This window comes from Charadrius vociferus, unplaced genomic scaffold (genome assembly GCF_000708025.1).
Source record: "Charadrius vociferus isolate BGI_N301 unplaced genomic scaffold, ASM70802v2 scaffold262, whole genome shotgun sequence".
Classification (NCBI taxonomy): Eukaryota; Metazoa; Chordata; class Aves; order Charadriiformes; family Charadriidae; genus Charadrius; species Charadrius vociferus.
In genome coordinates this window covers 2507133-2535090 of record NW_009647218.1, presented here as the reverse complement: position 1 = coordinate 2535090, position 27958 = coordinate 2507133, and the positions used below count along the sequence as shown (strand labels likewise).

General features: G+C 38.1%; 1 protein-coding gene across 1 annotated transcript; it reads left to right on the top strand.

Moving 5' to 3' along the window:
* Nucleotides 1–27958, top strand: ITGB8 (integrin, beta 8). The gene is made up of 13 exons (XM_009879554.1): nt 1–80; nt 2744–2918; nt 5677–5923; nt 7695–7860; nt 10596–10754; nt 15461–15556; nt 15651–15740; nt 18373–18507; nt 21584–21989; nt 24186–24411; nt 26039–26142; nt 27265–27428; nt 27522–27958. Exons 2-13 carry the CDS (start codon nt 2750–2752, stop codon nt 27642–27644), a joined length of 2085 nt encoding a protein of 694 aa, XP_009877856.1. The 5' UTR covers nt 1–80; nt 2744–2749; the 3' UTR covers nt 27645–27958.

The following is a 27958-nucleotide window of genomic DNA, read 5'->3' as shown; positions in this document are numbered from 1 at the left end:
ACAGATGTGCCACTTCAAATGCAGCAACATGCACAAAGTGTCTTGCTTTGGGTCCAGAGTGTGGATGGTGTGCTCAAGAGGTATGGCATTTTGCTTATTTACTTTTGGTTTTATATTTTAACTGCTTCTGATCTTTATAACGATAAAAGACTTTTAAACTGTGAAAATTATAGTAAGAAATAGCAAGAAAATCTTTAAATGACCTCTGGAGACAGAACCTGAGAAATCATGTGAAATATATTTTGTTTCCAAAGGAGAAAATACAACCTTTTATTTGGAAAATTGCAGTAATTTTAAATAAAGTGAGAACTTTTAATGCGTTCCATCTGCTTTGTAGACAGCTTTGGCAGACTTAAAGTAACTTTGAGAGTTCAACTGGTTTTGGCTTCAAAAGCAAAATTACTTATCAGTAATTTATATTAAGTCCTCGTTATATATCAGAGCAAGACTATATGCCTGTTGCATCTAGCAAAAGGTTTTACTAACAGTGGAGGTAACTTTGACTTCACCATATATTATGACCCTGTTGCAAATGGAAAAAATGATACTTTTCTTACTTTGACACTTGAAACTATCAGTTCTGAGACTTATCACAGAAGATAGATCTTAGGTAGCAAGAATTACTCTGAAATTGTTATTTCTTTGTAAACTGTAAGAATATGGGAATTTCTGTTCTTGTTTGACAGAAAAACCAGCTGATTACATGATTTCAAGTAAGGCTGGACCATTTTAAGCACTTCAGAGCAGCAAGGTTTTTAGGAATATCAGTGGCAATTACAAACTCATTTGCTCTTCAAGGTCGAATGCAAATTATCTGTAGTAGCATTCATTAGCAGAGAAGGTAGATATATTCCTAGGGTGTGCCTGGAAGAGATAAGGAGTGAAAGGCACTGGTGTAACTTTATCTGAGATACCATGTCTTGGAATAATTAACTTAGTCTGGAACAAGTATAAGGAAAAGCAATGCAATGGAGGTGCAGAGGGCTTGTTTTCCAAGACAAGCCTTAGGGGATGTGTAGATGGCACAATGGATTACCATGTGGAGTGGTCCATTATTGTGGCCTGATGTCCTGTCTTACAAAGGGCATAATTTTATCCTGCTACATCTGTATTTATCACGGAACAGCACTTCTTAGCTTTCTACTGCCATGGAGCAGGTAGGTCTCCTTCTAACTTAGGCACTCAGCTTTGACCAGGTTTCACTTCTGCCCTGCTTCTCTTGCTTCACTTCTCATGTCTAACCTGAGAGCTGTTCGTGGAAGCCAAGGGTTTGCCAAACCCTCTTAGACCATGCTTTGGTAGCCGGTTCACATACGCACCTGTCCGTGGTTGTAGAATGGCAAAACCCATATTAATGCAGATAGAAATTTTCCAGAGTAAAGTTATAGGGGCAGTTTTCAGCTTAGCATGCCTGCTTTGTCTAAACGCTGTTTTTTCTGAGAAAATCATCCCAACACTTGAGACGCTTTGACTTCATACCCCCAACACAGAGAATGTCAGAAAATGCTACACATATCTATCAATCATTCATGATAACAATGTGAGTAACTAAGTTCTTTATACATTTAAAAATCTACCTTTTTGAGATGTATGTACATCAGGAAGGGTATATAAATAGCAGTAACCTAAAAAAGTTGTCTCTGTGGTCTACATTAAAGGAGGTTATGGAAAAAAATTATCAGAGGTAGACTACAAAAATGAGTTGGAACTTGGAAAACACGGTACATGACTGTTGAGTCTTATTCTTCAGAGGCTTTCTCTGGTCTTTTCAGGGTCTGGATGACTATTCTCTAATACATAGTTGGCTGTATGCACTTTTTTGATTGTTTATTTTCCCCATCTGCATCTGAAATATCAGAGATTGTCTATTGTTTGGTCTCCAGCTGCGGCTGGGATGGACCAATGCTTCGAAAGAGTACAAAGGATCTTGTCTTTTTTTTTCCTTACATGATCAAGATCATGTTAATCATCAGATTTGTGGTCAGGAAGGAATTTTGCGTTGGGTCATGTTGGCACAATTTTGGCAACTTTGCCCTTTCACTGCAACAAAGGATGTGCTGCTTCTGAGATCATGCGACTACTAATCACTTTTTTGTTGTTAGAGGGGCTTTTTTTATGTTGATGGCATCTTAAACTGTCCAGTCTTGTACTACATAGCTTCCTCTTTCTGGGGATTGAAATGATATAGTCCAGCTAGTCTTTGGATTTGGTGTGGGATATGGGGTAAAACTTCAACATCTGTGATAGACAAATTCAGGTTAGATAAATCTAAAGCTGACTTCTGCTGCTACTTTTAAATATTAGCCTGAGTGACATTAGTAGTGGATTCCTCTGAAAACTAACCTGTTTTGATGTCGTGTGAGTGACACTTTCTTGGTCTAACTAACTGTAACTAACTCATAGCATAGCACAGAACTTTGTTTAGTGACAGTACATAGTTTCCTTTTTCTCCAAGTCAGCTTGTTCTGATTGTGCAAGATCCTCTTTCTCATACAAAAGTTTTGTCCTTTGTAGAAAAAAATCATTGTGGCTATTAGGTTTAACTTCCAATTTAAATATTTTGTCATTGCTGTTATTAAAAACATATGGCTTCCATGAACTCGTTCTACAATTTATGCAATTATAGTAGCACATTTTATTGTTTCAAAGACTATTTTTTTTTGGTTTTCTCTTTCCTTTGAAGATATTACAGTTGTTTTTTTCAGCTCAGATTGTTTTGTACTTTTTGTCTCTTATAAAACAGGATTTCATGGCCGATGCAACACAGAAAGGACGCTGTGACACTGTTTTCAACTTAATGAAAAGAGGCTGCCAATCTGATTTTGTGGAAAATCCCACAGTTCATGTCACAATACCCGGTGACCATGAAACAAATACACAAGTGACACCAGGAAAAGTTTCAGTCCAACTGCGTCCAGGTTGGGTTGTCTCTAACACATTGATATTATAGTCAATTTAAACTAGATACAGTACCACCAAGTACAGATATTTTGTGAAGAAGCTGCTGGAATAATTATTTTGAAGAATGATGCTATAACATTATATTGTAGGACTATGATGATTTTGCTTCCATATTCAAGTACAGTCTTCAGCAAGATGTGTTTCTGTCAAACACAGCTGAAGGTCAGAATAATGCAAGTAATAAGTGGAAAAGGGATTTTAGGTCGTCTTTTGTGTTTTCTGTTGTGGTTTATTTGTTCTTTTTCTTTAGCCACTTACACAAATAGTTTTCCCTTACACGCATATAAACTGTATTCCTTACTGAAAGTAAATTGGGCTAGAATTCCTAAATTGATCTTTTGATAAGCTCCTTGAATATTTGGTTATTTTTAAGTGCATTGACTAGACAACTATGAAGTCATCAAAGCCACTATATATGAAAGGACTGAATTCCTAAAGCAGACTTAGGTATTTACCACCTAACATTTAATTTATAAAATGTGAGACACCTGGCCCTAATAAAATCCACAAGCCCTTTTATGGATCTGAGATTTCATAGGATGTCTCTATTTGCCCTCAACTGAACTTGAGTTAAATCAACGTATGTTCTCTGTCTCTGAAATAGCTGTGGCTAACAGCAGAAGTGGAAGGTCATATAAAGGGATGCAGGGTATGTTTCATGTCATAAAATTTAATTTATTTCTTTCTTTTGCAAACTATAGTTGGAGAAAGAAATATGTCATTTTAGAGGGATCAATCTTTGGTAGAAAAACGTTAAGTGAATAGGAAAAGTATCTTGCTGACCTTCGCTGTATAAAAGATAATTTTCTATAAATTACAGGGGAAAAAGGAAGGGTCTGCATGGGTATAAAGTGCAAAGAAACTCTGTTTTTCCATCTTTATAATAATAAAACTAAGAAAGCAAATTCAGCACTTCTTCTCCTTTCCCCACTCCAAAGAAATGACTGATACTCTGCTTTGTACTGAGAAATGGTCTCAGGAACTAGGAGTGTCTGTAATCCCATTTACTTCCAAAGGCATACTGGATTCTTAGAAAAAACTTTGCTTTCTAAACTTTGGTTTAATGAACCTTTTTGCCAGCAAATAGTGAAATCGGGTTTGGAGTTCCATATGCTTTGTGGAAGTTCTTGCATCGGGGATGCAGAAGAATGCAATTCCAAGGGCTCCAGAAGAATAACTTCTGATATATAGACATCCTGCCCGTATTTTATTCCCCAGGGCAATACACAGATATACAGCTATAGCTGTGCCTCAAAACAGAAATTTGATACAGTGTAATCACGCAGAAAAAGATGGGTTTTGTTTTTATACTGAGGTTTTTACTCATTGTTTACATATACCCAACTGTCAGGATTTACGTGGGAAAAGAATAAAAGCTGCACTCAGCAGCTCACTATATGCAAACTGGCGACCTGCAAGGGTCATTTACAAAAAGTTATTTGAATTACACTGGCAAAGAGGAAACATAAGTTACAGCACACTGAAATTCTGTTTTCTTTATGCAAGGCCTGATACAGACAAATCCTGATATTTTCAGGTGGATTATCTTCAAAGACCACTGGAAGAAAGTACTTTGCCTGTTTAACTTTTCAGGGTCAAATCTTTGTTACGTGTACTTTAATTGTGCTATCTGGCCATGTCATAAGCATTAGTAAATGTCATTAATAGATAAGTCACATTTCAGGTGGTTTTTTTTTTTAGTGAGTCTGTTTCTGAATGTGTTTAGATTGCAGGTTTTCACTAAAAGCTTAATTCTTCTATAACATCCCCCTTCTTCCTGTCCTTTGCTGTATCTTCATTGCATAATACTGAGTTACATTCCACACTCCTCACACGAAGATCTTACTCCCTCATTTATTCTATGAGCTCACACTTAGGGTGACACAGAATAACGAACAATTTGAAGTGATGTATTGCTATATCTATGCTGTCCATACTCCAGTCACTTCACTCTTTTTGCTGGCTTTACAGAGTATTAGGCAAGCAAAAATGTGGGGACTATTTTTAGTGATTGCCAAAGCATTAACATTTTTATCACATATGTGAACATGATGCGGTTCTGCAGGAGAGACAGACTTTTGTCATCCTGAAATAAAAGATGAGTTCTATTTTGTATACACCAAAAGATTTTTTTTTTAATATTAAAACCTGTTTTTCTAAAAAATATTTTGATCCTGCTGAGTTTCCTCATTGAATTTTTGTAAGTGGTTTGGTATAACTTGAAGCACAGTTTAAGTGTGTTTTTCAGGCTGTGCTGCCTTTATGTCACACTCGTAGTTTTAGACTCATATAACAAACTGTTTGCAGCATAACCTTACATACTTAGAAATATTAACCTTGAAGTGACTGACCACAATTTGTATGCAGATGTATGTCCTTTGTGAGTCATAACTGCTTTTCGGTATAATGCCAAAGGGATTGCATAACCAGGAATTTAAAAGAAAATGGGGAGAAGTCAGATTTTTACAATAGATTACAGAGTGCTCCTGCAAGAAAAAAAAAAAAAAAGCAAAATGTTTTACAAAGAGCTCCTTTATGGCTTATTTTTGAGCAATGCTTCAAGGTTTCATTTACTCTTGGGAGGTTTTTTGTTTGTTTGTTTTTCTGTTTGCTGACACAAACAACTTTGTGCTGAGGTTGCTGCAAAAATAAATGTATTTTTAAGAGTGTCCATTCAAAAATAGTAAACAAACTTATTTGTTTCCTTTGAATCAGGAAGTGAAGCAAACTTTGTGTTAAAAGTTCGTCCTCTAGAGAAATACCCTGTGGATCTTTACTATTTGGTTGATGTCTCAGCCTCTATGCACAACAATATAGAAAAACTAAACTCCGTTGGATTTGCTTTATCTAAAAAGATGGCCAATATTTCTCTTGATTTTCGACTTGGATTTGGATCCTATGTGGATAAAACTGTGTCACCCTATATTAGCATTCATCCAGGTAGAATCCATAACCAATGCAGGTATGTAGTCTTTGTATATGTGCTGTACCACTGACAAATTATTTAATTATGCAAATATGCATTATGCAGATTTATTTTTAAACCTCTTCAGGATCTGCCTTTGTTTAATTATACCTTGGTTCTTCAGCAAAGTTCCTAAGAAAATGCTGAAAATTATTATGCAGTGATTACTTCTGAAATATCTGGTGAGTGGTTTCAGAAAAAATGTGCTGTATTTTCTTTAGCAAAACAAGCCAAACAACATGCTGCTTTGGCATATTTGAATATGTTTTGCATTTAATTTTATAGTCAACTGTTGTGGTCTTAGTATTTTGGATATATGTTGCCTAGATTCATCACAAAGTTTTGTACTTTCTGACCTAGAACTTCTCTTCTGATGTGTGGTCGTGTATTCACAAACTCTTTTCTTAAAACTCTACTTTTGTCATTGTCATGCAGTTTCTTTCAGCTCATTTAATGAGCAAAAGTGATCCTCTGATCTCATTCCACAGTTGTAGTATGAATGAACTCCCATTTTAAATAAGAAAGATGTTCTGGCTTGCATTTCTTTTTTCATGCCATGTCTTTTATACCTTGTGATCAGCACTTACATAAAGTGAGGGATCACTTCCAAAACCCTCTGGAGAACAAGATCATTCACAAAAAATTCCAATCTGTATAAACCATAATACTGGGAAAAGTGAATATTAACTGTTCATACCTTCTTGCTCATTACTATCTTTCCTGGGGAGACATGATCCAAAGCTCTGTGAAGTCCATAAGTATCTTTTTATTTCAGTGGTTTTTGAATTGGGCACTCGTAGTGGAATTCATTAGATAGATATAAATGTCTATGTATAAAGCAGTCATCTAGACTGTCTATATAATGAGTTGAGATCAATTGGCACTTCTGAGACACGATTCATTTTGCCTAAAAGTAGACATCTGCAGAGGTATTAATCCTTACTGTGCCTGTTTCTCTCCATTGACTGTAAATTGAGTTGGGGGCGTGCAGGTTATAGTCTGGATGCGACAGAAGTTCAGTGGGTTGAAGCCTGCTCAGCATCTCTGAATCAGATGAGCATTTCAGCGTGTGCTGTAAATCCCACTGCCGTAAATGGATCCCAGAGCAATGACCTATATAAGTGCTGTGAGAATTAGCTTACTTATGTCAAACTTCATACTTTCTCCCTTATACATAACTTCAAAAAGTATCATTTACAACGAAGATGTTAGTGGGGTTTCGGATCCCTTTAATGAGGTAACTGTCACTAATCTCAACATTAATTTTATGCACATTTACTTACTACTAGTGGATGTAGGGACTTAAATTTTATTTAGTTTTGATCCAGTAGCCTGTGTATTGAGCTATTAAAGGATCCTAATGTTGTGGTGTGATAGCCTTTTGTCAGGATAATAAAAAGCAAAGCTGTACTGCTCCATAGACATTCCAAAAGGGATTATATACTCTCTGAGATCATACCATCGCTCACATTGTGTTTCTTATCATTCTGTACAGAAACACTATATATGTGCTGTTACTATATTAACTAAGTTATGTAAATTTCCATAAAATACCAAAAAAATACATTTTTCATAGTAAATTAGAACTAATTCCCACCGAACTTAATCTCACGTGGACTTATTCTTTCTTCAAGTATTTCTTTTACTGTGCATATATACATCTTCATTAGTTACAGGATTTTATGGGTTAATAGGGATGCAATATTTACATCTTCCAATGGAAAATATGGAATGTGTTAGACTTTTGCTTCGTTTTGTTTTTGTACAGTGATTATAATTTAGATTGTATGCCTCCTCATGGTTATATTCACGTGCTATCCCTGACTGACAATATAGCAGAATTCAGAAATGCAGTGAATAAACAAAAAATTTCTGGGAATATTGATACACCTGAAGGGGGTTTTGATGCGATGCTCCAAGCAGCGGTGTGCCAGGTAAGGAGCTTATTAACAAAAGTCTAAACGGTAATTCAGACACGGAGGTATATGTATTGCACCATACATATATATACGGTACAAATGTGCTCGGTGTTCCTGAATTCAAAATGTCAGTTCTAAGCCTGATAATAGTAAGATTTCTGCCTCCCTTTCCATTATTTCCCCCTTGGCTATACATAATTGTTTCCCATTGAAACTGAAAAAGGAGAGCTTAAGGAAATATTTTTCAGTATCAGTTAATGATTTCTTCAAATTCTGGCTTTAACCAACTTAACCAACATAGGATGGACGATGAAAGCAACCACTTCTTGCTTAAATAGACACATGTATTAATTTCGGTCAATTACAAAATTATTTTCAAAAATCATTAAAGCCCTCCTTGTGTTCCTAAGAGCGAAAACATACCATTTGACATTTCTTCTACTTAATGTATTTGAAAACTGAAGGATCAGTTACATATCTGCTTGCGTAGATAAAGAACACAAATGCACTTGAATGTTATCTCAGCTTTTAAAGAATCTATATCAAAACCGATACAAATCAATTAAAAGTTAACTTTCGTGTATTGATAAAATTTCATCACCATCCCTGCCATGTGGAAAAGGATGAAAAAGATCTCCATCAGTGGTTTCCGAGCTATAAGCATATTAAATAATAAGAATTTGTTTGCTCTAGAGGGCTATTTTGCATCTTTTCCTTCTATGCGTAGTACTGCAATAGAAATTTTGAAAGCTGGCTGATTGAAAGCTTTGCTAAACTCTGTAAGATACTCTTTCTGGTTCTTAAAGAAAGTAATTCAACTGCTGTCCAAATCACAGGCTTGCTGTGTTTCTCATCTCTTGGGATGATGTCAGAGCAATTCTTTTTTCTTGTCCCTCTTCACATTCCTTTTCTTTTGGAGCAGCAGAGTGAGTCTAGGACAAAAAGTAATGCACACTATGCTAAAAGTGAATAGTTTGGCCCAATTTTATTTTCAAATTTTGATGAGCTGTAAAACAGGTAAATAAAAGCCACTCTTCGTAGACATTGTGATCACAGCTGTCAGAAAAAAATTATTCTGGAGCTTTGGAAAAATTCTTTAAAATTCAGTGTTTCTCATTGGACACATTCCACTCTTATGACATTTGAGCTCTAGAATAATATAAGGTTCAAAAAACAATAGAATGGAAACATTCATGAGAATGGGGAGGCTTTCCTGCTAACTGAATTGTGAACCAAAACAGATGAGAACAATGTGCAATTCATAACAACCATCATGAACTCTAATTTACATTAATGTGCACTCATTTTGCCTACAATAGAGCTTTATGACTTGCTCCATCTTGCTTTAACCAATACATCCCTGTTGCAGGTTAGGACATGAAGCACTTTAAAATTTTGATTGCTGTGACGTATGTAGGTAGGAGTCTTGCGGTGACAAAGTGGAATGATGGAGTCTCAGGAGCAAGAAGTTTCTGCAGTGCTGGAGAAGAATTTGGGAGTATTTAAGATATAACCTGTTTAAAACTTAAAATACTCATTCTTTAGGGGAATGCTGTCTAGGATTGTCTGAGGGAGGCTGATGCCTAACGTGTAAACTGGAAAAGACGCCACAGCCCTCCGTACTTATTATCCCTACTGTTGTGAGATAGTTAATCCCCATTCAGAGCTAGCAGGGAATGAGCCTGAGAAGGGAGGCAAATCACTCTTTGCTAAGCAAAAAAAAAGAAGGTAGAGAATAAGTCACAAAGACCGGCTGAGGACAGGGACTGTATTGCAGATGATACACTTTCACATGAGATGCGAGATACCTGGTAGTGCTAAGGGAAATGGTAGAAATAGGACTGTGTTGTAGAAAAGGAGGAGGAAGGAAAGAGGAAAAAGAAGGAAAAATGGAATTAATGAAGAAGAAGATGGAGTAATTAGAGGGGGAATAATGAAAAAAAATATGGGGTAATTCATGTGTACCTCTAAAGTTTGATTTAAAGCAGCCACTTACTGCTTGCAGGGAAACAAATGTTATGGAAATACAAATTGGCACCTAACCCAGTTTAGATATAAGTTTGCACTGCTGCTTCCCTTACATCACTGAATTCCTAAAACACATTAAATTCTCCCTTGCAGATACCACTACTATTAATCCCTTAAGATGGTGGATAGATGCGTATGGTGGTATTTTGCTGCATAATGAGGAATTTCTCAATTTGCAGGTGCATGAAGACACTCAAACTTTAATTTATTGATTTGTTGATCACGTGCCAATGTCCTGTCTGGAAAGCTGTATAGGAAAAAGGAAATTATAGAATGATGAGAATATAAAGTAAATAAATAGAAAGTAGAAATAGAAGAGGGCACCAAGTACCAATACAAATGAATGCATATTTATTGGTTGTAATGCTTTTTGGATCCCAGAGAATTTTACAAATGCTGCGCATCTGCATTTGCGTGTAATGGTGACACACACGATGTGGCAGCTGTTACCCGAGCCCACTATGTAATGCATAACTTTTATATATTTTGAGAGATCTTTCTTTAAAAAGCAAAGTGGTTAACTTGCAGTGGTAGTTTTTAGATGTAGTACATGATATATATTTCCACACAAAATGCTTTAAATAGCCTGATTTAAACTCAGTGCTGCTCAGCAGTGTAATATCTGAAAGTAGACTTTCACATTCACTTTTCATTTTGTTATTTATTATTTTAGAAAATAGGTAGTTACTGCTTTCTTATGCTTAATTTTGTTTTCTTTTTAGAGCCATATTGGATGGCGTAAAGAAGCAAAACGGCTGCTTCTCGTGATGACAGATCAAACTTCCCATCTGGCCCTTGATAGTAAATTAGCGGGGATTGTAATTCCCCATGATGGAAACTGTCATTTGAAAGATAATGTGTACGTCAAAGCTACGAGTATGGTAAGGTATATGTCATAGATTCTGTCTTCAGGGAAGCAGTGTAAAACTGCATACAGGAGGTTTTTAGCTGTCAAAGCATCACTTTTATTTCAGTTATTAGAATAGTATTTTTCCAAGTAGGCAAGTTGTGAAATGAGGAATCAATCACTTGGAAATATTGACATTCTTTTTGTCTGGGACAAAGTATTTTGGAGTCCAAGACAACAATACACAGCAGAGGAGGATATGTTACTGGGTTTGGTGTGGTTTTTTATTACCATCTCATAAAAATCACACACATTTTCTATAAAATATACGTAGGAAGTGTCTGGTGTGGTATTTGGCACAAGAAGCAGCTAGTAATATGTAAGAATTGTACAGTCCCGCTAATAAGGCAAATGTAGTGCTCATGGTTATGGTCAGCTGATGCACAGGTGCATTGATTGAAAATGCTTGGGAAGAGTGAAACAGAAGATGTACCACAGCAATGAGCTTATTCAGCCATGATGGACTAGAAAATATTCTTGTGCCACAAAGTTTTTCTGTGGTGATGTAGTATTAAATACATTTGAATCTCACAATATAAAGACAATGTTTGGTAATACATACCTATGCAAAAAATTGCGTCAAATCTGCCGTAGCAAAATAATACGCCTTCAGCAGATACTTTTAGCTTTCAAAATATTTTTTTCCTAAGATTTGTAGTTTTTAATTCCTTTGTCTATTTCCTTAAATAAATATGAATTATTTATTTAAGAAACATGAATCGCTGCTTAATTGCCACGTAACCACTGGAAACGAGAAATATGAACTGGGGTATCATTAGAGCACATTACAGTTTTATTCTCAGTGCTAGCTGCGTGTGGTGAGAGCGTACAGCCTGTGTTCAGCCCAAGCCAGCAACGTGCTAGTGGACTCGGTGAGGGCTACGTGTAAATTAGGCTAGACCTGAATTCCATCCCAGCAGTTGGTGTTTCCAAGGATGATGGGCCAGCAGGAAGTGACCGCCGTATGGTGTGTGATCATGGAATACGGGAGGTTTCTGGGAATCGCTGGGTGTTCGGGACTTTGCTGAGCGGAGGAGGCAGCTGAGCGTGTGCTAACAGGAAGGTTGTTTGGATTTCACGTTATCAGATGTTCTTGCGTTCATATACTCCCTCTGTCACCTCTTGGATATTCCCTCACAGATGTCAGGATTATTTATTTCCCTCCAGCCAGTCTGTTCAGTTTCAGTATTTCTACAGTGTCCCTGGGATAAAAACAACCCCTGCCTTATTCTACTTAAAGCAAATAATCCTGAAAGTTTCCTTTCCCAAAACAGGGCATACTTACAGGTTATGGTGTCCTTATCTCTGTTTCTTCCCCCGCCCCTCACCCCCCTAATTTCAGTGCTACAAATGAGAGGAATTTTGCTCTGCTTAATTAACAATTGCTGAAGGTGCAAATCTTACTCTGGTGTTCAGGATTCCTTTGGTAATAAAGATACTGTCTTTTTCAGAAAAAAACAAAACAAAAACAACAAAAAACCAAAAAACAACTATATTTATTTTCTGTCCAACTTAAGAAATTAACTTCTGTTTCAGCTGAAAAAACTCACCAATACAAAAAACAGACAAAATTAATTAATCTCTTTCTAAGGAACTCTGACAGATTGATGGCTGACTGAAGAAAGTGTTTTCTGGATTGTGGGCTTAAAGATCATGATTTTACTGTCCAATATGGAATAAGAAATCTCCATGATTATTGCTGTTGATGCCTTTTGTGAAATGAGGCAGTCTTTTTAGCTACCCGAATGAAATGATCTTGAAAGATGCTTAGATCTGTGGTGGCATGTGTTGGCCCATGTGTTTTCTGGCTGATAGCCCGTATCTTTTTCAACCATGGGCTACTTCTTGCATGCCCACGCGTGATAGTGGGCAGGCACTTAGTAGCAGAAAAGGAGTAGAATGGAAATCTTTCTCAGTATTAGATATTTTCTGGAGTAGATTTGACATGATAACACACTAGTGTCTGTAAGGGTAGGTGTACTGGTTTCCTGCTTTTTTATCTTCTCAGCAGTATATAGCCTGTGATTATTTTAATCACAGAAATACATAAAGGAACTTCAAATGAACAAGTAAAATCAGGTGGGGAACACTATTTGCTACTTAAATGAAATGTCATGAAAGGCTTTCAGCTTTTAAAAAATACGTCATATGAAACATTTTTGCTTTTTTTCCTTATCAATGCAATTTTGTCGTGCTATGCTGAATTAGAGGTGTCTGTAATCCCATTGTTTTCCTACTTCGATTCTTAGCTTCTGGTAGTCTTGAGAAGATTGTATTTTGGCATATATTTATTTCCTCCTTGTGCCAGTTAAGAGGACTTTGCTTTATTTATTGGCAGCAGCTTAACCTTTATATCAGCATTGTTTCCAGTTAGTCACTTTTCTGCCTGTTTCCTTCTAACTTTTGCTAAGCTGTCATGCAGAGGTCAGCAAAAAAGCATAAAATGAGAAAGAAATCTAGTCCGTTTTAATTAGATCTGTGCTTGGTTAACTCCCTTTCTGAAATACTTAACATCTGTATTAGTTATCGTCTCAGCTTAACACAGTAGGTTAAAATAATAAAATGAATGATGTAATTGGAACAAGAAAGATGATCTAAAATGAAAGTGCATTCGCCTGAGTAGTAGTGGGAAGAGATAAGATAAAAATACATGAAGTACAGCAAGGATTTTACAGCAAGCAAAATGAGGCTCCACGAGTGACCAACAGTTCTTATGTCATCTCTTTACATGCTTAAAATGAAAAAGATACTGTGGGTCTTTTGATGCTTTTTTTTTTTTAATCTCTTCTAATAAAAAGAAAAATTTTCTTTCTAATCTGAAGTGAGGCTTTAATGTACTACTAACCAAGCTGGACACTCTAGTGAGTTAGAGCTGACAAGTATAGTTGTATGCAGACTAGGTAGTTGGGGCTGTAGTCCCTGCCATTTTTGTATGTCTATGCATGTTGTCTCTTGACTTCACTAAGCTCCATCTGAACAAGTTTTTGTTTCATGAGGGCTTGGAAACCTATTTGTGATACCACTGATCCCAGAGTTTTGCCCTTAGTTGCAGAGATGTTGAAGGGCCACTTTGCTGGAATTCAGACATGTCTAGTGTCATGTATTAAGCAGAAGACTGACTTATTTGACCACCATCTCATGATCTCTCAACACTGTCCCAGTCATTCACACATTTATAGTGTGGGAGGGATTTACAGAACGTCTGGCTTCACTCGCCCGTGTCCTGGGACCACTTGGTGTGTCTGTGATCTGATCTGCCAGCCAGTTGCATGTGGCCTGTAGGGTTGTGCGAGCACAATGGAGGCCCCACCACTGTGGTCTGTGGTCATGGAGAAGGCAGGAGGCTGTCGTACTGTGTTGCGGGCTATTGAGAATGGCAACAAAGCCACTGCTGCTGCAGTTCACCCACAACTGCTGTGTAGTGGGAATGCATGCTTACTGGACCCTCGCGAACGGTGCACTCCCCAGCTACAGCTGTAAGAAGATCCGTTTATTGCTGCCTTTCACCACTTATCTTAAGCAATATAATCTCTTACCAAAGGGTAGAAAAATTGAGAGAGGTGTGGACCCTGGCTGAGATCAAACTGCAGCAAGAAATTCCTTTGTTCTTTTTCCATACGAGGCTCTTTATAATGGTGTGTTATGATGGAAAATGGATTTTGCCCCCTTGCATAAGTTTGTCTCAGCTGTCTTAGCGTTCAGATTACTGTTAGGAGAGCAGTTGACTTGCAGGTTGCCTTGAGCAACAAGTGGCGCTCTGAGGAGAAGTGAATTGTGCAGGGAAGCAGAGTGTGTTTGTGCAAGAGAGAGACAATGTGGGGCAGATGGTGAAAAATATCAGGAAGAGAAAGACAGCAGAAGTATTTGGGGTAAAGAGGTTGAAGAACGCGACATAGGTGTCCAGATGAAATCTACGTAATGGGAAACACAGGCCAAGGCCCCAGTCACTTCTCTCTAATGACGCAGAGCGATGTCATTACTGGGGAGAGACATGAAACTCATGCTACCTTCTTCAAGCACAAGTGGGGTTAAGAAAATGTAGCAGGTCATCGCGGTGAGGACTGGAGGCATCATTCCTGAGGCAGGTCTTGGACATAGAAAGGAGAAAGCTGGCAGCCTTAAGTAAGATGTGTACAGAATACTAACATTGCTAGAATCTGGCCCAGTGGCTGCATTTAGCTGGTGTGTCTGATCCCTGGTGCCAAAATACATTTCCGAGAAACAAACTTAATCACTCAATTAGCCGTTCCCAAAAACACGCCTCATCTCAGTGCCCTCATGTTGTACTTTCGCTCTGACTTTTGCGCAAGAACCCACCTGTCATTTTCAGGAATCCTGTTATTCCTGTCAGACCATGGACAGCATCATATCCATATTTCTTAAGCATCAGACTCAAACCAACAAAATAGTACTGTATGAGTTAGTCCTCCCACGGTGCGGCACCCCTGCATAGTTGGCAACAGATAAGCCTGTCACAGTCTAGCTGATGCCTTGATGATGTTTTTTTTCTCATCATCTATTTGGTTGGTCCCACTTTCTTTTGGATGTAGGCCTAGCATTGCTCTGTACATTTAGAAATAAGGATTGGGGTGGTTTTGGAATCCTGTATTGTGTCATATGTGAAATATAATGTTTTTCCCTACTAATTTGCAGTCTTTTGTTTTCTTTTGCATTTTGCAGGAGCATCCATCTCTTGGGCAGCTCTCTGAAAAATTGATTGACAATAACATCAATGTTATTTTTGCAGTTCAAGGAAGCCAGTTCCATTGGTATAAAGTAGGTTAGAAACCTGATTTGTTTTTCCAGTTTTGAAAGCACAATATTTATATTAAAAATTAAAACTGTGCATAAACGATTGTATTTTTTGTAGGATCTGTTACCTCTGTTGCCTGGTACTGTTGCAAGACAGATAGAATCGCAAGCAGCAAATCTCAATGATTTGGTGGTAGAAGCCTATCAGGTATGATAACAGTGACAATGTTGTGTGCCGTATTTGTACCGGGATTTTTCACCTTTCATAGCCTAAAGTTGGAATTTCCAGGATGTTGGCTTCTACCTGAAGTCCACAGGGATAAGTTCCCTATTTTTATGAATGTCCAGGTTGGTGGGTGACACTGTCCCACGATAATTCTCAAATTCCCAGGCTGTTGGGGTCTCAAAGCCAAGAACTAGCACTTTTTCCTTTCCAAGGATGCTTCTAAATATGCAGTTTGATTCTCTGCACCTGTTGCCGTGTCACTTCAAAAGAAATGTCTGACTTATTTGAATTTTGGCATCTCAGATCTTTAGTTACAGACAAGACACCACTGTCTAGGCACCATATAAATTCCAAGCAAAAAGCTAGTGCAGTATCAAGAGGGGTTTACAGCATAATTCTTAGAAAATAGAAAACAGGTGGGAATTTAGAGGAGGTAGTTTGACAACAGTGGATGTTGTGGAAAGCAGGATTTACACTGCACAAAGCAGCGTAATGACTCAGGGTTTTGAGGCATGGCAGTGAAGAAGAGTTTTGATAGGGATCTGGGAGACAACAATGCAAATGGCATTGTGAACTCTTCCCTGGAGTTCTCAACTGAAGATAATAGTATGGGAAAGAGAGAGCAGTAGTATGGTAAAGAGCATAAAGTCGTTTTCCACAAATGATTGACAAGGAATGGCAGCTTGAAATGGAAACTGGCATCTTGGTAGTGAATGAAAGATAACCTGGTGAAAGGGGGCATAAACAGCTTTGGAAATGAAGCCAAGTACTATACATTCGATGTGCTAGAGCATAGGGAGCCCATAGAGCAACATCAAGATTAACATGATGGGTTAGATGGTTGAATGCTGTTAAGGTGTGCAAGTTACACAAACATGCAAGTTCCAAAAGTTGAAAAATCAGTTACAAACTAAATGCAAGGTATCAACGGGTATCACGTTATTTTTAATCAGTTGTGCATAGGAGGCTGAAATTATCCATTGTACTAGGGTAAACATCTAAATCAGGCCATTTTGCTTTCAGAGAATTGGCTATAATGAAGAGCAAAGTCCCATGTCTGTTCCTAGTCAATAGAGTGGGTTTGTGTACATTTTCCTCACTGTCATGTTGGAAACGTTGTGCAGAAGGCAAATACATTCAAAAGCAGAGGAGGTGATACGTAATCAAATTGCAGAGAAGTTCTCATTGATGTTGTACTTTCTCTTACAAAATGGAGAAATCTCATTTTGAATATGGAGGTTTGCAGGTAATTGCTGGCAAAAAATTTGGAGATCGTAGTCCTTTTGTATGCCACTTTTACACTGTCCATCCTAAATTGTATCCCAGTTTTTAGAGCACTGTGCAGGGCAAACATTCAAGGAGAGGAAATGAAAATTTACAAAATAATGATTTAGCTCAATAGAAGATTCTGTGGGACTTTCCTGTTCCAGCCACCCCCAGCTTGCTCTTGTCTTATTTTCATTTTTTACACAGTATCTTCCTTCCCATCCTAAGCTTCATTGGATTTGATACTTTGAGATTTTTATCATACTTTTAGGGACTTGTAATATACAAACACAGGGTGAACAGCGCTTGAATGTTTTGCTTTCTTGAAAGCAAAAGTACTTAGATAAGAAAATAAATTTAGTGTTGATGCTTGATGACAGTGAGCCTCTTGCACTCTTGTTCTAAGCAGGGAAACCTTAGGCTTAGTTGTGGAAAACCCTGGCTGAAAATCCCTGGCTAAAAAGCCAAAGATGAGTCACGAATTTTCAAAAAGTTACGAAGATAAACATGTGCTCAGATTCATGTAATTAAATTTCCACTTGTAGCAGTAAAAATATCCCACTAAATAATTTTTTTTAATACTAATATACCAGGAATTTTGATAATCTCTTTGTGCAATTTTCAGCTCGTTGGTTTGTACAGCTTTAATAGATTTTTAAAAGGTCAAGAAGCAATATTCCTTCTTGGAACGAAGTAGGATTTTAGAGCATGCAGTAAACACGAATTACAAAGTAGCTGGCTTTTTCTTTATTTTATATTGTAAAAAAACATAATGGGAATCAACCAATTGTTGACTTATACGGTCCTAGCTGGCCCAAATAAATCAATAAGAATAATCCCAATAGCCTTTAGATCACCCTAAGGTTTGTTCAGACAAAACTTTTCCAAGACAGATGCAAAATATCAGAAGTTTATAAAGTGTCAAGTCAATTAGGAACTTTTTCTGCTGGATAACAATAGTTGTATATATGTTTACTGTTTTATTTTAAATATGTGGCTAAAAGGCAGTGTAGTCTTTCAAACAATAAGCAGTTTTTGTTGTGCATGGCTGTTAGACTAGATTTTCAAATTGCAAAAAATACACTCTCAAAACCATTTTAGAAAAGCTGAAAACGTTTTTATCTGGAAAACGTAATCCTCTTTATCAGAATTAACAGTTCACTGGTTGTGTATATTTGGAATGTAATCGGGTCTTTATATGGGAAACAATGCTTTAATTCATTGCTTTATTCACACAGACAAGCTTTCTTCATTTTCAGTCAGACATAGTAGCCGTACTTGGTGTTAGTCACTAACACACATTCTATGTTGAGATGCAATGTGACTAAAACTTGTTTTCTGGTTACAGAAACTAATCTCTGAAGTGAAAATTCAAGTCGATAACCAGATCCAAGGTCTTCATTTCAATATCACTGCAATCTGTCCTGATGGAAGTAAAAAAACTGGCATGGAAGGATGTAAAAATGTGGGATATAATGAAGAAGTATGTTGATGGTTTTTGTTCTTCAAGGAAGTGGAATACTTGTTTTTTCGATTGGGTTGGGTTTCAATCGTGTGAAATCTTCTAGGGATTTACTTAAACTGAAAATGGATTTATGTGATTAATGACCACAGACTCTCTATTATTCTCTGGTTTTATTTTTCCTGAATCTTATTTTAATTCTCACTAATCTCATGGAACTAAGGCTCAAAGCTTTTCCTGAAAGCTAACGTCCATTAAAACTCTCCTCCTTTGTCCTCCACTGGGCACAATGGCCTTGTTCATTGTGATGAAATCTGTAAGTAGAGAGATTGAAAGATAATCACTCGGTGGAAAAGAATCACTGGAATTCGTGTTCCTTGGGTCTGTACTAGGTGCCACCTTTCCCTCTCTTTGCTGTAGCAGTCTTCATGCACAATCAGGGTTGTGGATAATTAGTTTATTTTATAAATCAAATTAATAAAATGATTTATCCCCATTTGGATCGGTGCCACCTACTGAATGAAACGAATTGTAAAACTGGAGCATCATGCACCGTGAAAATGTGGGGGAAGATGTCTGGCTAATATAAGGACCATGGTTTTCTTCCCAGAAAAGGGTTTTCTTCCCTTCTCTGTGCCTTGATATATTTATTTAATTGCTTGGACTAGTAGAGTAATTCATTTAGCCTGCCAGGAAGAGGTCTGTGTTTCTGGAGAGCAGGGTCAAGGGGTTCTTTCCTTCTTGACATGTACACACGTTTCAGCTGGTGTGATTTTACTTGTGTCTGTGTGTAGAAATAGCAAAACAAATCAGTAGACTAAAGGTGTGAATTTTAAGTATGTTCATTTAGATGCCTTTTGTGCTCTTCTGAGGTGTATTTTATACTCTTCTGAATTTTTTCTGCCTACCCTGCTGCTGATTCACTTCTACAGTTTAAGGGAGATTTTCTATGTTTTTCCTAACTCATCTCTTCTCCAGTGTTGTTCCCTGTGCATGTCATAAGAAATAGGAGAGGAATTTGTTCTGTTTAATGAAAAGAAAAATATTTAGATCTGTTTCTTTTTAATAAAAAGCCAAGCCAGTTGATTATAAAAGATTGCATGTGGTCCTGAACCTCTACTGTTGTTGAAAATGAGCCACCCTCAAGAGATTCATTTATTTTAACCGTAAATCATCCTTTCAGTATTTGTTTACAGTGAAAATGCTTTTCCTTAATTCTCACATTCCTTTTATTGTCTAATCCTTCTTCCTTCCTTTTCTTACCAAAACATCAAGTGTATTATATTCTGGAAGAATCCTATGGCCCCTTCAGGGCACAAAACTAACTTTGGCTATTAGCAAGCGTCAGTGTTCACAGTGTATTATTTAGCTGCAATACATTTAGTCTTTCTGCTGCTGTGTTCAGACCCATCAAATTTCACGACTTGGACACAAGACATGCTTTGGCCTTCCCTCCCATCTCCCTGCTGTTCCTCCAGGAGTCTGTTGTCGATGAAGGTGATGTTTTCTAGCAGGGCTTTGGCTTGAATAAAAAGCACGTTTTCTAGCTGCAGCCTGTCCTCCCCATGTGATGCGCACCTGCCACATGAATTAATTAGTGCATAGCCACACTTTTGCCCCATAACCAAAGGGAAGACGTCTCATGCACGGAGAGTGTAGGCAACTGAGGGGTTATGTGTGTAGTGGCGCATTTAAGAAACAAGAAGAAAAGCAAAGGGCGAGACAAAGCCTGTGTGCCCTCTCAATACAACTATAAGAAGTGCATGCTTCTGCACAGCATTCTTCGCCTGTTGTCCGTGTAGGCAGCCGCAGCCCCACTCGCCACAAAGCCACCATTGTCCCCAAGGGCTCGGCTGTTCTCGTGGTAGAGCACAGCGGGAGGGGGAGACAGCGATGCGAAATGAATGGTCTTAGTCTTTGTGGGTAGTTTCCACCTCGTATGTAATCAGTTTCTTAGTTTTTCTCTCCTTTTCTTTTTTTTTTTTTAATTTGGAAATCATTGCTTCTCTGAGGCTCCTTTCTCACCTTTTCCTCTTGGTTATGTTTTCTCTATGAGGAGGCGAGGAAGAGTTGTTTTCTGTCAGCAAGCTAAATAGCCTTCGTGAGAATACCCTTTCAGAAGCCTACCGGTCAAGAAAAACCAAAAAAAACCAATTGTGAAATACAAGATTGCTATCCAGTGAAAGTATCAGAGATGTCAGAGCTGTCAAAGAGGTTTGGTAGTGATTGATGCAAACTCTACGGTGGTCACCTAATGACCAAAGTGATCCAGTGACCAAATGCTGTCAAAGAGGTTTGGTAGTGATTGATGCAAACTCTACGGCGGTCACCTAATGACCAAAGTGATCCAGGGTCCTGTGCCAGGACTCTGGAAATCCATGGGGGCTGCTGCTGCAGTGAGCACTACTGGGGTGAGGACCTGGGGCATGGTGGTTATGGCCATGACACGGCCAGGAGCTAGGCACTGGGTCCACTCTGAAGCAGCACTTGGTTTGCCTGGGACCACAGCAAGAGCAGCAAGACTCTCTTGCTCCATCCCCATTGTAGGAATTGGGAAAAATAAGCTGATACTAAGGTGTGAACCGTTTCTGTGTTTTAGTAGGAGTAGATAGGCCCATCCAAAAAACCTGTGTCGTTTCTATTTGCACAGACCATTTCTGCAGCAAGAACATTCGTTATAGGTTCTTTTTATGAAAAGTATCTCTGTTTCTGTTTGTGTATTGTCTTGCTCAGTCTAGTCCCAGTTCTCATCTGAGTTTTTCTATAATATAACAGAATGTGCACGTTAAATAAGATCAGCATACGATGATGGTAATTCTGTTGTTACTATTTAATTTGTATTAAACTTGTCGTCTGCAACTATGTTTTCTTAGCATGAAAAGTAGACTGCTGTCAATCGTCTATTGTTAGGATTTAAACCGTATTTGTGATGCCTGTCATTGCTAATATATCATATTTGACAAATGGCCACTGTGTATTTTGTTATTAGCTAGTGCACATTCATATACAATGTAAGATTCTGCTTTATTTATGTGTTAAAATTTTTTAGCAATTTATAGGAGATGATGATGTAAAATCTGTCTTTATTTCTTCTTAGGTACTTTTCAATGTATCGGTTACAATGAAAGGATGTGATACAACTGGAGGAAGAGAATATGCAATACTTAAGCCTATTGGTTTCAATGAAACTGCCATCGTCAATGTGCAGAAAAGCTGTGCCTGTCAGTATGGAGACAGCGCAAGGCACAAAAGAGTATGGGTTGATGAAACTTTTTCTGATGGCAAACAGTCCCATTGCGGGGACAATAATTGTAGCCCTAATAAAGATACACTTCTTTCTGAGATGTGCAGACGACACCAGGACCAGCCCCTCTGCAGTGGTCAAGGAAATTGCATAGATGGAAAATGTTTCTGCTACAAAAACAAGCTAGGCAAGGTGTATGGCAAGTACTGTGAAATGGATGATTTTTCCTGCCCGTATCACCAGGGAAACTTATGTTCTGGTAAGCTTTAGGGGTTTATGTCTGTGATTTGGTTTTGTTTGGTTTTGTTTTCTGAAGCTTATATACATGATGCAGCTGAAAACAATGATAGAAGGCTGTCAAGTACAAGAACTGTGTGTGCGGAATTAGTGTGTGAAATGTCCTGAACAGCCTGGTAGGAATTCAAGCTCCTGAGCTTTCTTCACCACAGAGGTATGCACTGTCTTCTAAGCTTCAGCGCTGCTTTTTAGGAGATTTATTGAGTTTTTTCTATGCTCAGCTATGTTAAGATTTAAATCTCAAACTTCTTCAGAGGTAATGATACTGATAAACAGTAACATTATTCGAGAAAGTTGGTACATTTCAGTCTAATGGGAATGTGAGATACTAAGAGATTAGGAGGAATCATAACTTCCAAATGAGGTTCCGATTTTCTAACACCCTAAATGAGTCTTCTCAGAGCTACAGTGACACTTGATTTCAAATACTGACATATATGCTAACACTGTTCAGAACACCTGCTCCAAAAAGGAGAGTGGAAGTGCAACATAAACAGGGAGAGTTTGAAATTCTTATTTGTTTTGTGGTCTACTTTATGTTTTTTAAAGGAAGCATGCAAATAGAAATTGCATATGGACAAAATACAAAGCATGTAATTTTAAGTTAAAGTTACTAAGGAAAAATGGAATTGAGTCAGTATCATTACTGTATCTCTACCAGAATTTTTTTTTTCCCCTTTACAAAGTAATTAAATATTTTAAAATCTATACTGAGGGACCAGTTGAGGGATCAATTTTTTCGACTGCAGTTGGATAAATTTAGGGTAATACCATGAACTTTAGTAGAACTATTTCAGTTTTGCTCTACTGTTGACTGTGAACTTTACATGAAATGAAGAGAAATAATGTTACCTGATCCTTTAAATACTTCATTCCAACACAAAGAATTATGGTTCATCTTCTCACTCTTCTTCCCTCTCCCCAACCAACTTTTCAAATTTACTATTTCTTAACCTAAGCAGACCTTTCAAACTTACAAGCTCCTAAAGCCTGAGATGCGCTGCCCTGGTTGGCAGAGGAGACAGGGAGGTCTTTGTCTAAGAGGTGTTAGAGATTGTCACATGTGATGGAGTCCTGCTCTTGGGTACCACAAGGGGAACCTGCCACCTGGGGCCGTGGCTGAGCAGTGTGTCTCTTCATGGGGTATTTTCCACTGCAGAGCCTTGCTCTGAAGTGGCCTATGATCCCCCGTCCTATGATCCCCCCTCCATCTTGCCTGGCCCAAGTGAAAAAAATGGCAGCCTATACCTTGACCTCACTCCCTTTTAGGGGACGCTGTCTGCTAGAATAGCCTGGCTTCCTGCAGCTGCTAGAATGTAGATATGAACTTAGGTACTGCCGAGGCATAGTTGAGGAGACCACCTGAGATTTGCCTGTGCTTTCTGTGCTTTCTGTTTCTATATTTCCTAAAGGTGCTTTCCCATGCTGTAAAAATGTGGCTAAACATTGTCAGCATGTCAGTTGTACAGCTGCCTAAATGTGCTACAACATGGGAAACACACGGATTTTCCCCTAAGGTTACCACTGCTTTGCCTGGAAAATTGTAAAGGCCACCAGAGGTTCTTCATAGCCTTTGAATCCTTGAGGCTGTGTGTTTTAAGTTCTTATTAAACAGCCTACAGGCAATAAGCACAGCATCCCCACCTGTCCAGCTCAGCCATCTGTCCTTTAGAAAGACTAAAAAGCAGTGCTATCGTGTGTGCTCCTCAAAAGAAAAGAGAAAAAAAAAAAAAAAAAACAACCTGGCATGTGCACATGAACTTGATACTTCTTCCTCCACTGAATCTTGCTGTTTATTTGAATTGAATGCTTTCTTGCTAAAGAGATGTTTGTTTAGTTTGCCTGAAGACTGTTTTCCTGGTCGTTGTGTAATTTTTAATCCACATTGCTTTGATCCAAGGCAACAGGGAAAATTCTAGTAAAATGTTTTAGGATGACATCAAGGTAGCAGCTTTTGCTCAACAACAAACCGCAGTCATAAATATCTATGATGCTTTTAACTTCAGCCCAAATTGTTAACTTAAATACTAATTAGCAAGCCAAGGTCTACATTAGCTCTGCTTAACGTAAAGCAGCATCAATACCAACGTATGCATATAAAAATTGACTTTCTATGTTTTCATAAAAGCATATGACTCAAGGCTGTCTGATGTTGTAGGTAATGGTGAATGTGAAGCTGGTAAATGCAAATGCTTTGCTGGCTGGGAAGGTGACCGTTGCCAGTGCTCGTTACAATCAGCAAAGCACTGCCTGAATTCAAAGGGCCAGATTTGCAGTGGAAGAGGAAAATGCGTCTGTGGAAAGTGTGAGTGCACAGATCCAAGAAGTTTTGGCCGTTTGTGTGAATATTGCCCTACTTGTAACACAGCCTGTGAAGAAAACTGGTACGTTTCTTGTGCTGGACTTGACTTTTTAACTCTGTAGTGTTGAAACAAGGAGAAATATTTCTGCTTGGCTAGATGTGTGCTATATTTCTGAGCTATTTAGGCTGTAGGAAATTGAAACAATTCATACTTCAGACTTTTCTCTATGTAGCTGAGGGGTTCACACTGGCAATTAAGGGAATTGCATGTCCTTATCTGTGTTCAGCACTCTGTCCAACTTTCAGCTTTCTGAAGTCAAAGGAAGTGTGTCCTATGAGTATCTTTTTTTTCGTATATTTATTAAAAGATGATTCTTCATGTGAAATCTTCTGGGTGGGAAATAAAGCCCATAAAGGTGGAGTTTTAAAAATGGACAGTAGCTCCTACTCTTGAATGCCACCGAGTCCAATAATATTCTCCAAGTTTGTTTTTGCACACACCTCGTGCATCTCAGCTGAAAGAAGGAGACGTGAAACAAGAGTGGTACCTGCACATTATCATTGCCATCAGTCAGCAGCGCAGTTGGTCTTCCCCAGAGAACAACATTCTCTGTTACTCAGTTTTAAAACACTTAGTCTTCGCTGTGCTAGGTTTAAAACATACCATTTTTCCTTAGCCATGTAAAGGAAAGGACAGTGTGGAGGTCAAAATGAGCAGCCCAAGGAGGAGAGAAGCTAGACCAAGCGGTCAGTGGCACGCTGGCTGGTGCTGGCTTGAAGAGCCAATGAAGCCCTGTCTTTGGGCACGGCTCTTCTACACCTTCCCCTCAGCACGTATAGTCTTCCACATCCCACTGTGGCTGAGAGGGTGAGAGATCAGCTTTTAGTTGGAAAGGGAATTTTCATCAAAACAGAATTCCGGTTTATTCATATTCATTTGAATTATAGCTCATCTGGTGAATATACTGGAGAGACAAGCTGGGCCGTCTCTGAAAAGGGGACTGCTAAGACTTCGGTCGATAAAATGCAGTTAGCCTTGCTGGCTGACACTTGTTCAAAGTCGCTGTGAAATGGGTGCCTTTAATGAATTCAGAAGATGGCATAGCTTTTTTTAAAAATTCAGTCAGGGCTGTTTCAGGATCACTTGTGACGTCCATCTTCCGCAAAGCTGAAAAGTGAAGATGGCAAGACTGACAGCGCTGCCTCCCGCTGTGCTGCTGACCCTCCAAACTGGCCAACAGTGGGACCTTATGTGGCTTTGTCGTAACAGAGCATCCAAAAAATTCTCAACAAAACTGCGTCTCCTACACCTATCTCTTCCCTTCAGTCCCAGCGTGTATCCTAGTGACATTGATAGATAAAGAAAGACGAGGGCTGAACTAGAGGCTGACAGCTGAAGAAAGGGTGCTAGACCCTTAGCTACATCCCCTGAAGAGCACGCATCACGAAATGCAGAGCAGGGGCCAGATGAAGGTGGCTCGAAGCCAAAGACATGTTGACATTACTTCATGACTTCTTACTAGCTGGTTTCGAGAATCATCACCGGGATAAAATGCTGAGAGGCATCACATTTCAGAAAAAAAATAAATAAATGTCGCAATGTTTTTACTAGCAACAGGAAAGCATTATGTGCAAGTGATACGTCAGCAAATCTCTTTAAGGGGAGTGGGGAGAAAGACATGCACTTTTAATTATTTTTTTTTTTACAGGAATTGTGTTCAGTGCCATCATTCTAACAATGCATCTCAAGCTAAACTTGACCAGTGCACAACCTCATGCGCTTACCTGCTGCATTATATTGACCAAACTTCAGGTATGTGACATTTTCTAGGTAATTTTAAGAAGAGGTGAAAATCTGTTGAGGTTAATAATTGAATACACCACTGTTACAATGTCTTTCAAAAGTGTGTCATATTATTACAATAACAAAGACAGCGGGAAAAAGAGAAAAATCACTCATAGCTTCAGGGAAAGTAAAAGATAAATAATAACAGGAAATGTGATTGTCAAGCATTGCTAAATCAGATTTCCCAGCTCCTTGAGAAGTCGCATCTAATAATAATGAATCCTTCCTGAGCAATGCTTAAAGAAATATTTATAAAAATCTGTTATGGCATCTGTATGTTTTATTACTTTGGATATGCTTACATTATTTGACATTACCAGAAACGAGGAAGAATGCAGTAGAATGCTTACCTCACGTTCAGTAATGTTTAAATATTCCTTTCAAGTATAAAAAAAATGCACAGGTATGCGTTATGTGGAAGAATAAAATCTTTTTAAATAAAATCTCATAAAGCTTAATCAGTCCACGCTGCAACAAAAATGCAGGTAAATTATTACCTTTTGTCACTTCACATTTTTGTATGACTTTTTATCTTACAGTTGTTCATAAATGAGAAAACTAACTGCGAATACTTGTCTCATAACTTTAGTATTAATTAAAGGAAAACTTGATGTATGAGAGAGGTTTACCAGTGAGGAGAGCACTGAACAAAGATTCAAGAAATCACATTTTCTTTCATATTTTGTCAATGATCTGCACTATAATCTTGTGAAGATTAAACTGTCTTGGCCCCATACAACTCTAACTATTCATCCCCTCTATTTCAGCTATAAACTCGATGGCTTACAGAGAATTTATGGTGGCCAACATAGCGAAGCCTTAGTTTTACTTCTGTAGATGAAAGGAATAACAGTTTTGGCATTTTTCTACAGTGGATCTCAATCGGAATTGTCTTTCCCAATATGCCCCGCTTTAAAAGCTTGCATATGGCAACTTTTCCCTTTAACTTCCCTGAAGTGATTTTCCCGTAGCTTTTTTTAGGCTCCTGTTACATTTATGAGACATTACTATGCAGTGGTAAGTATAACTGTGTTTCGGGAATGTGTTCCATACATTAGGCTTTACACTTGTGTTTTCCTTTTGTTGCAGAATGTTTCTCTGGACGAAGCTACTTTAGAGTCTTTTCCATAATCTTTATAGTTACCTTTCTGATCGGGTTGCTTGTTGTCCTTATCATCAGGCAGATAATTCTGCAGGGGAGTAGCAATAAAGTTAAATCTTCAGCTGATTACAGAATATCTGCAACAAAGAAGGTAATTGATTTCAGAGCCATCATATTCAGTAATCTTTTTCTTGCACATAAAAGTTAGCTAATCATTGACAAAAATTGTATCTTCTCCTTCAAGGATAAGATGTTTTTGCCTACTGTTTGTACAAGAACTGTAACATACAGACGTGACAAACCAGAGGAAATAAATATCGACATCAGCAAGTTACGATTAAACGAAACTTTCAAGTGTGAATTCTGAAGACAGTGTGTTTTCTGCAAATGTCTATTTCCATCATGCTCAACTTTTTTAAAGTTGCCTTTTGTACTCTGTGGGAGTCTTGACTGTTGCCATTTGGTTTTGTGTCATGCATTTTGTTGAATACTGTAACAAAGTGACATGTAAGCATATTCACGTAATGTGACTATGTTTGAAACGATAGCTGCTGTATTTTTTTTTTTTTTGAAAGAGAAATGTGCGTTACTACTGTTCAGGAACGTTAGTGTTGATGTAGCACTTTAGCGTATTCTAATTTATTTAGTTACGGCCTAGAATGTAGATATGAACTGGTCTGA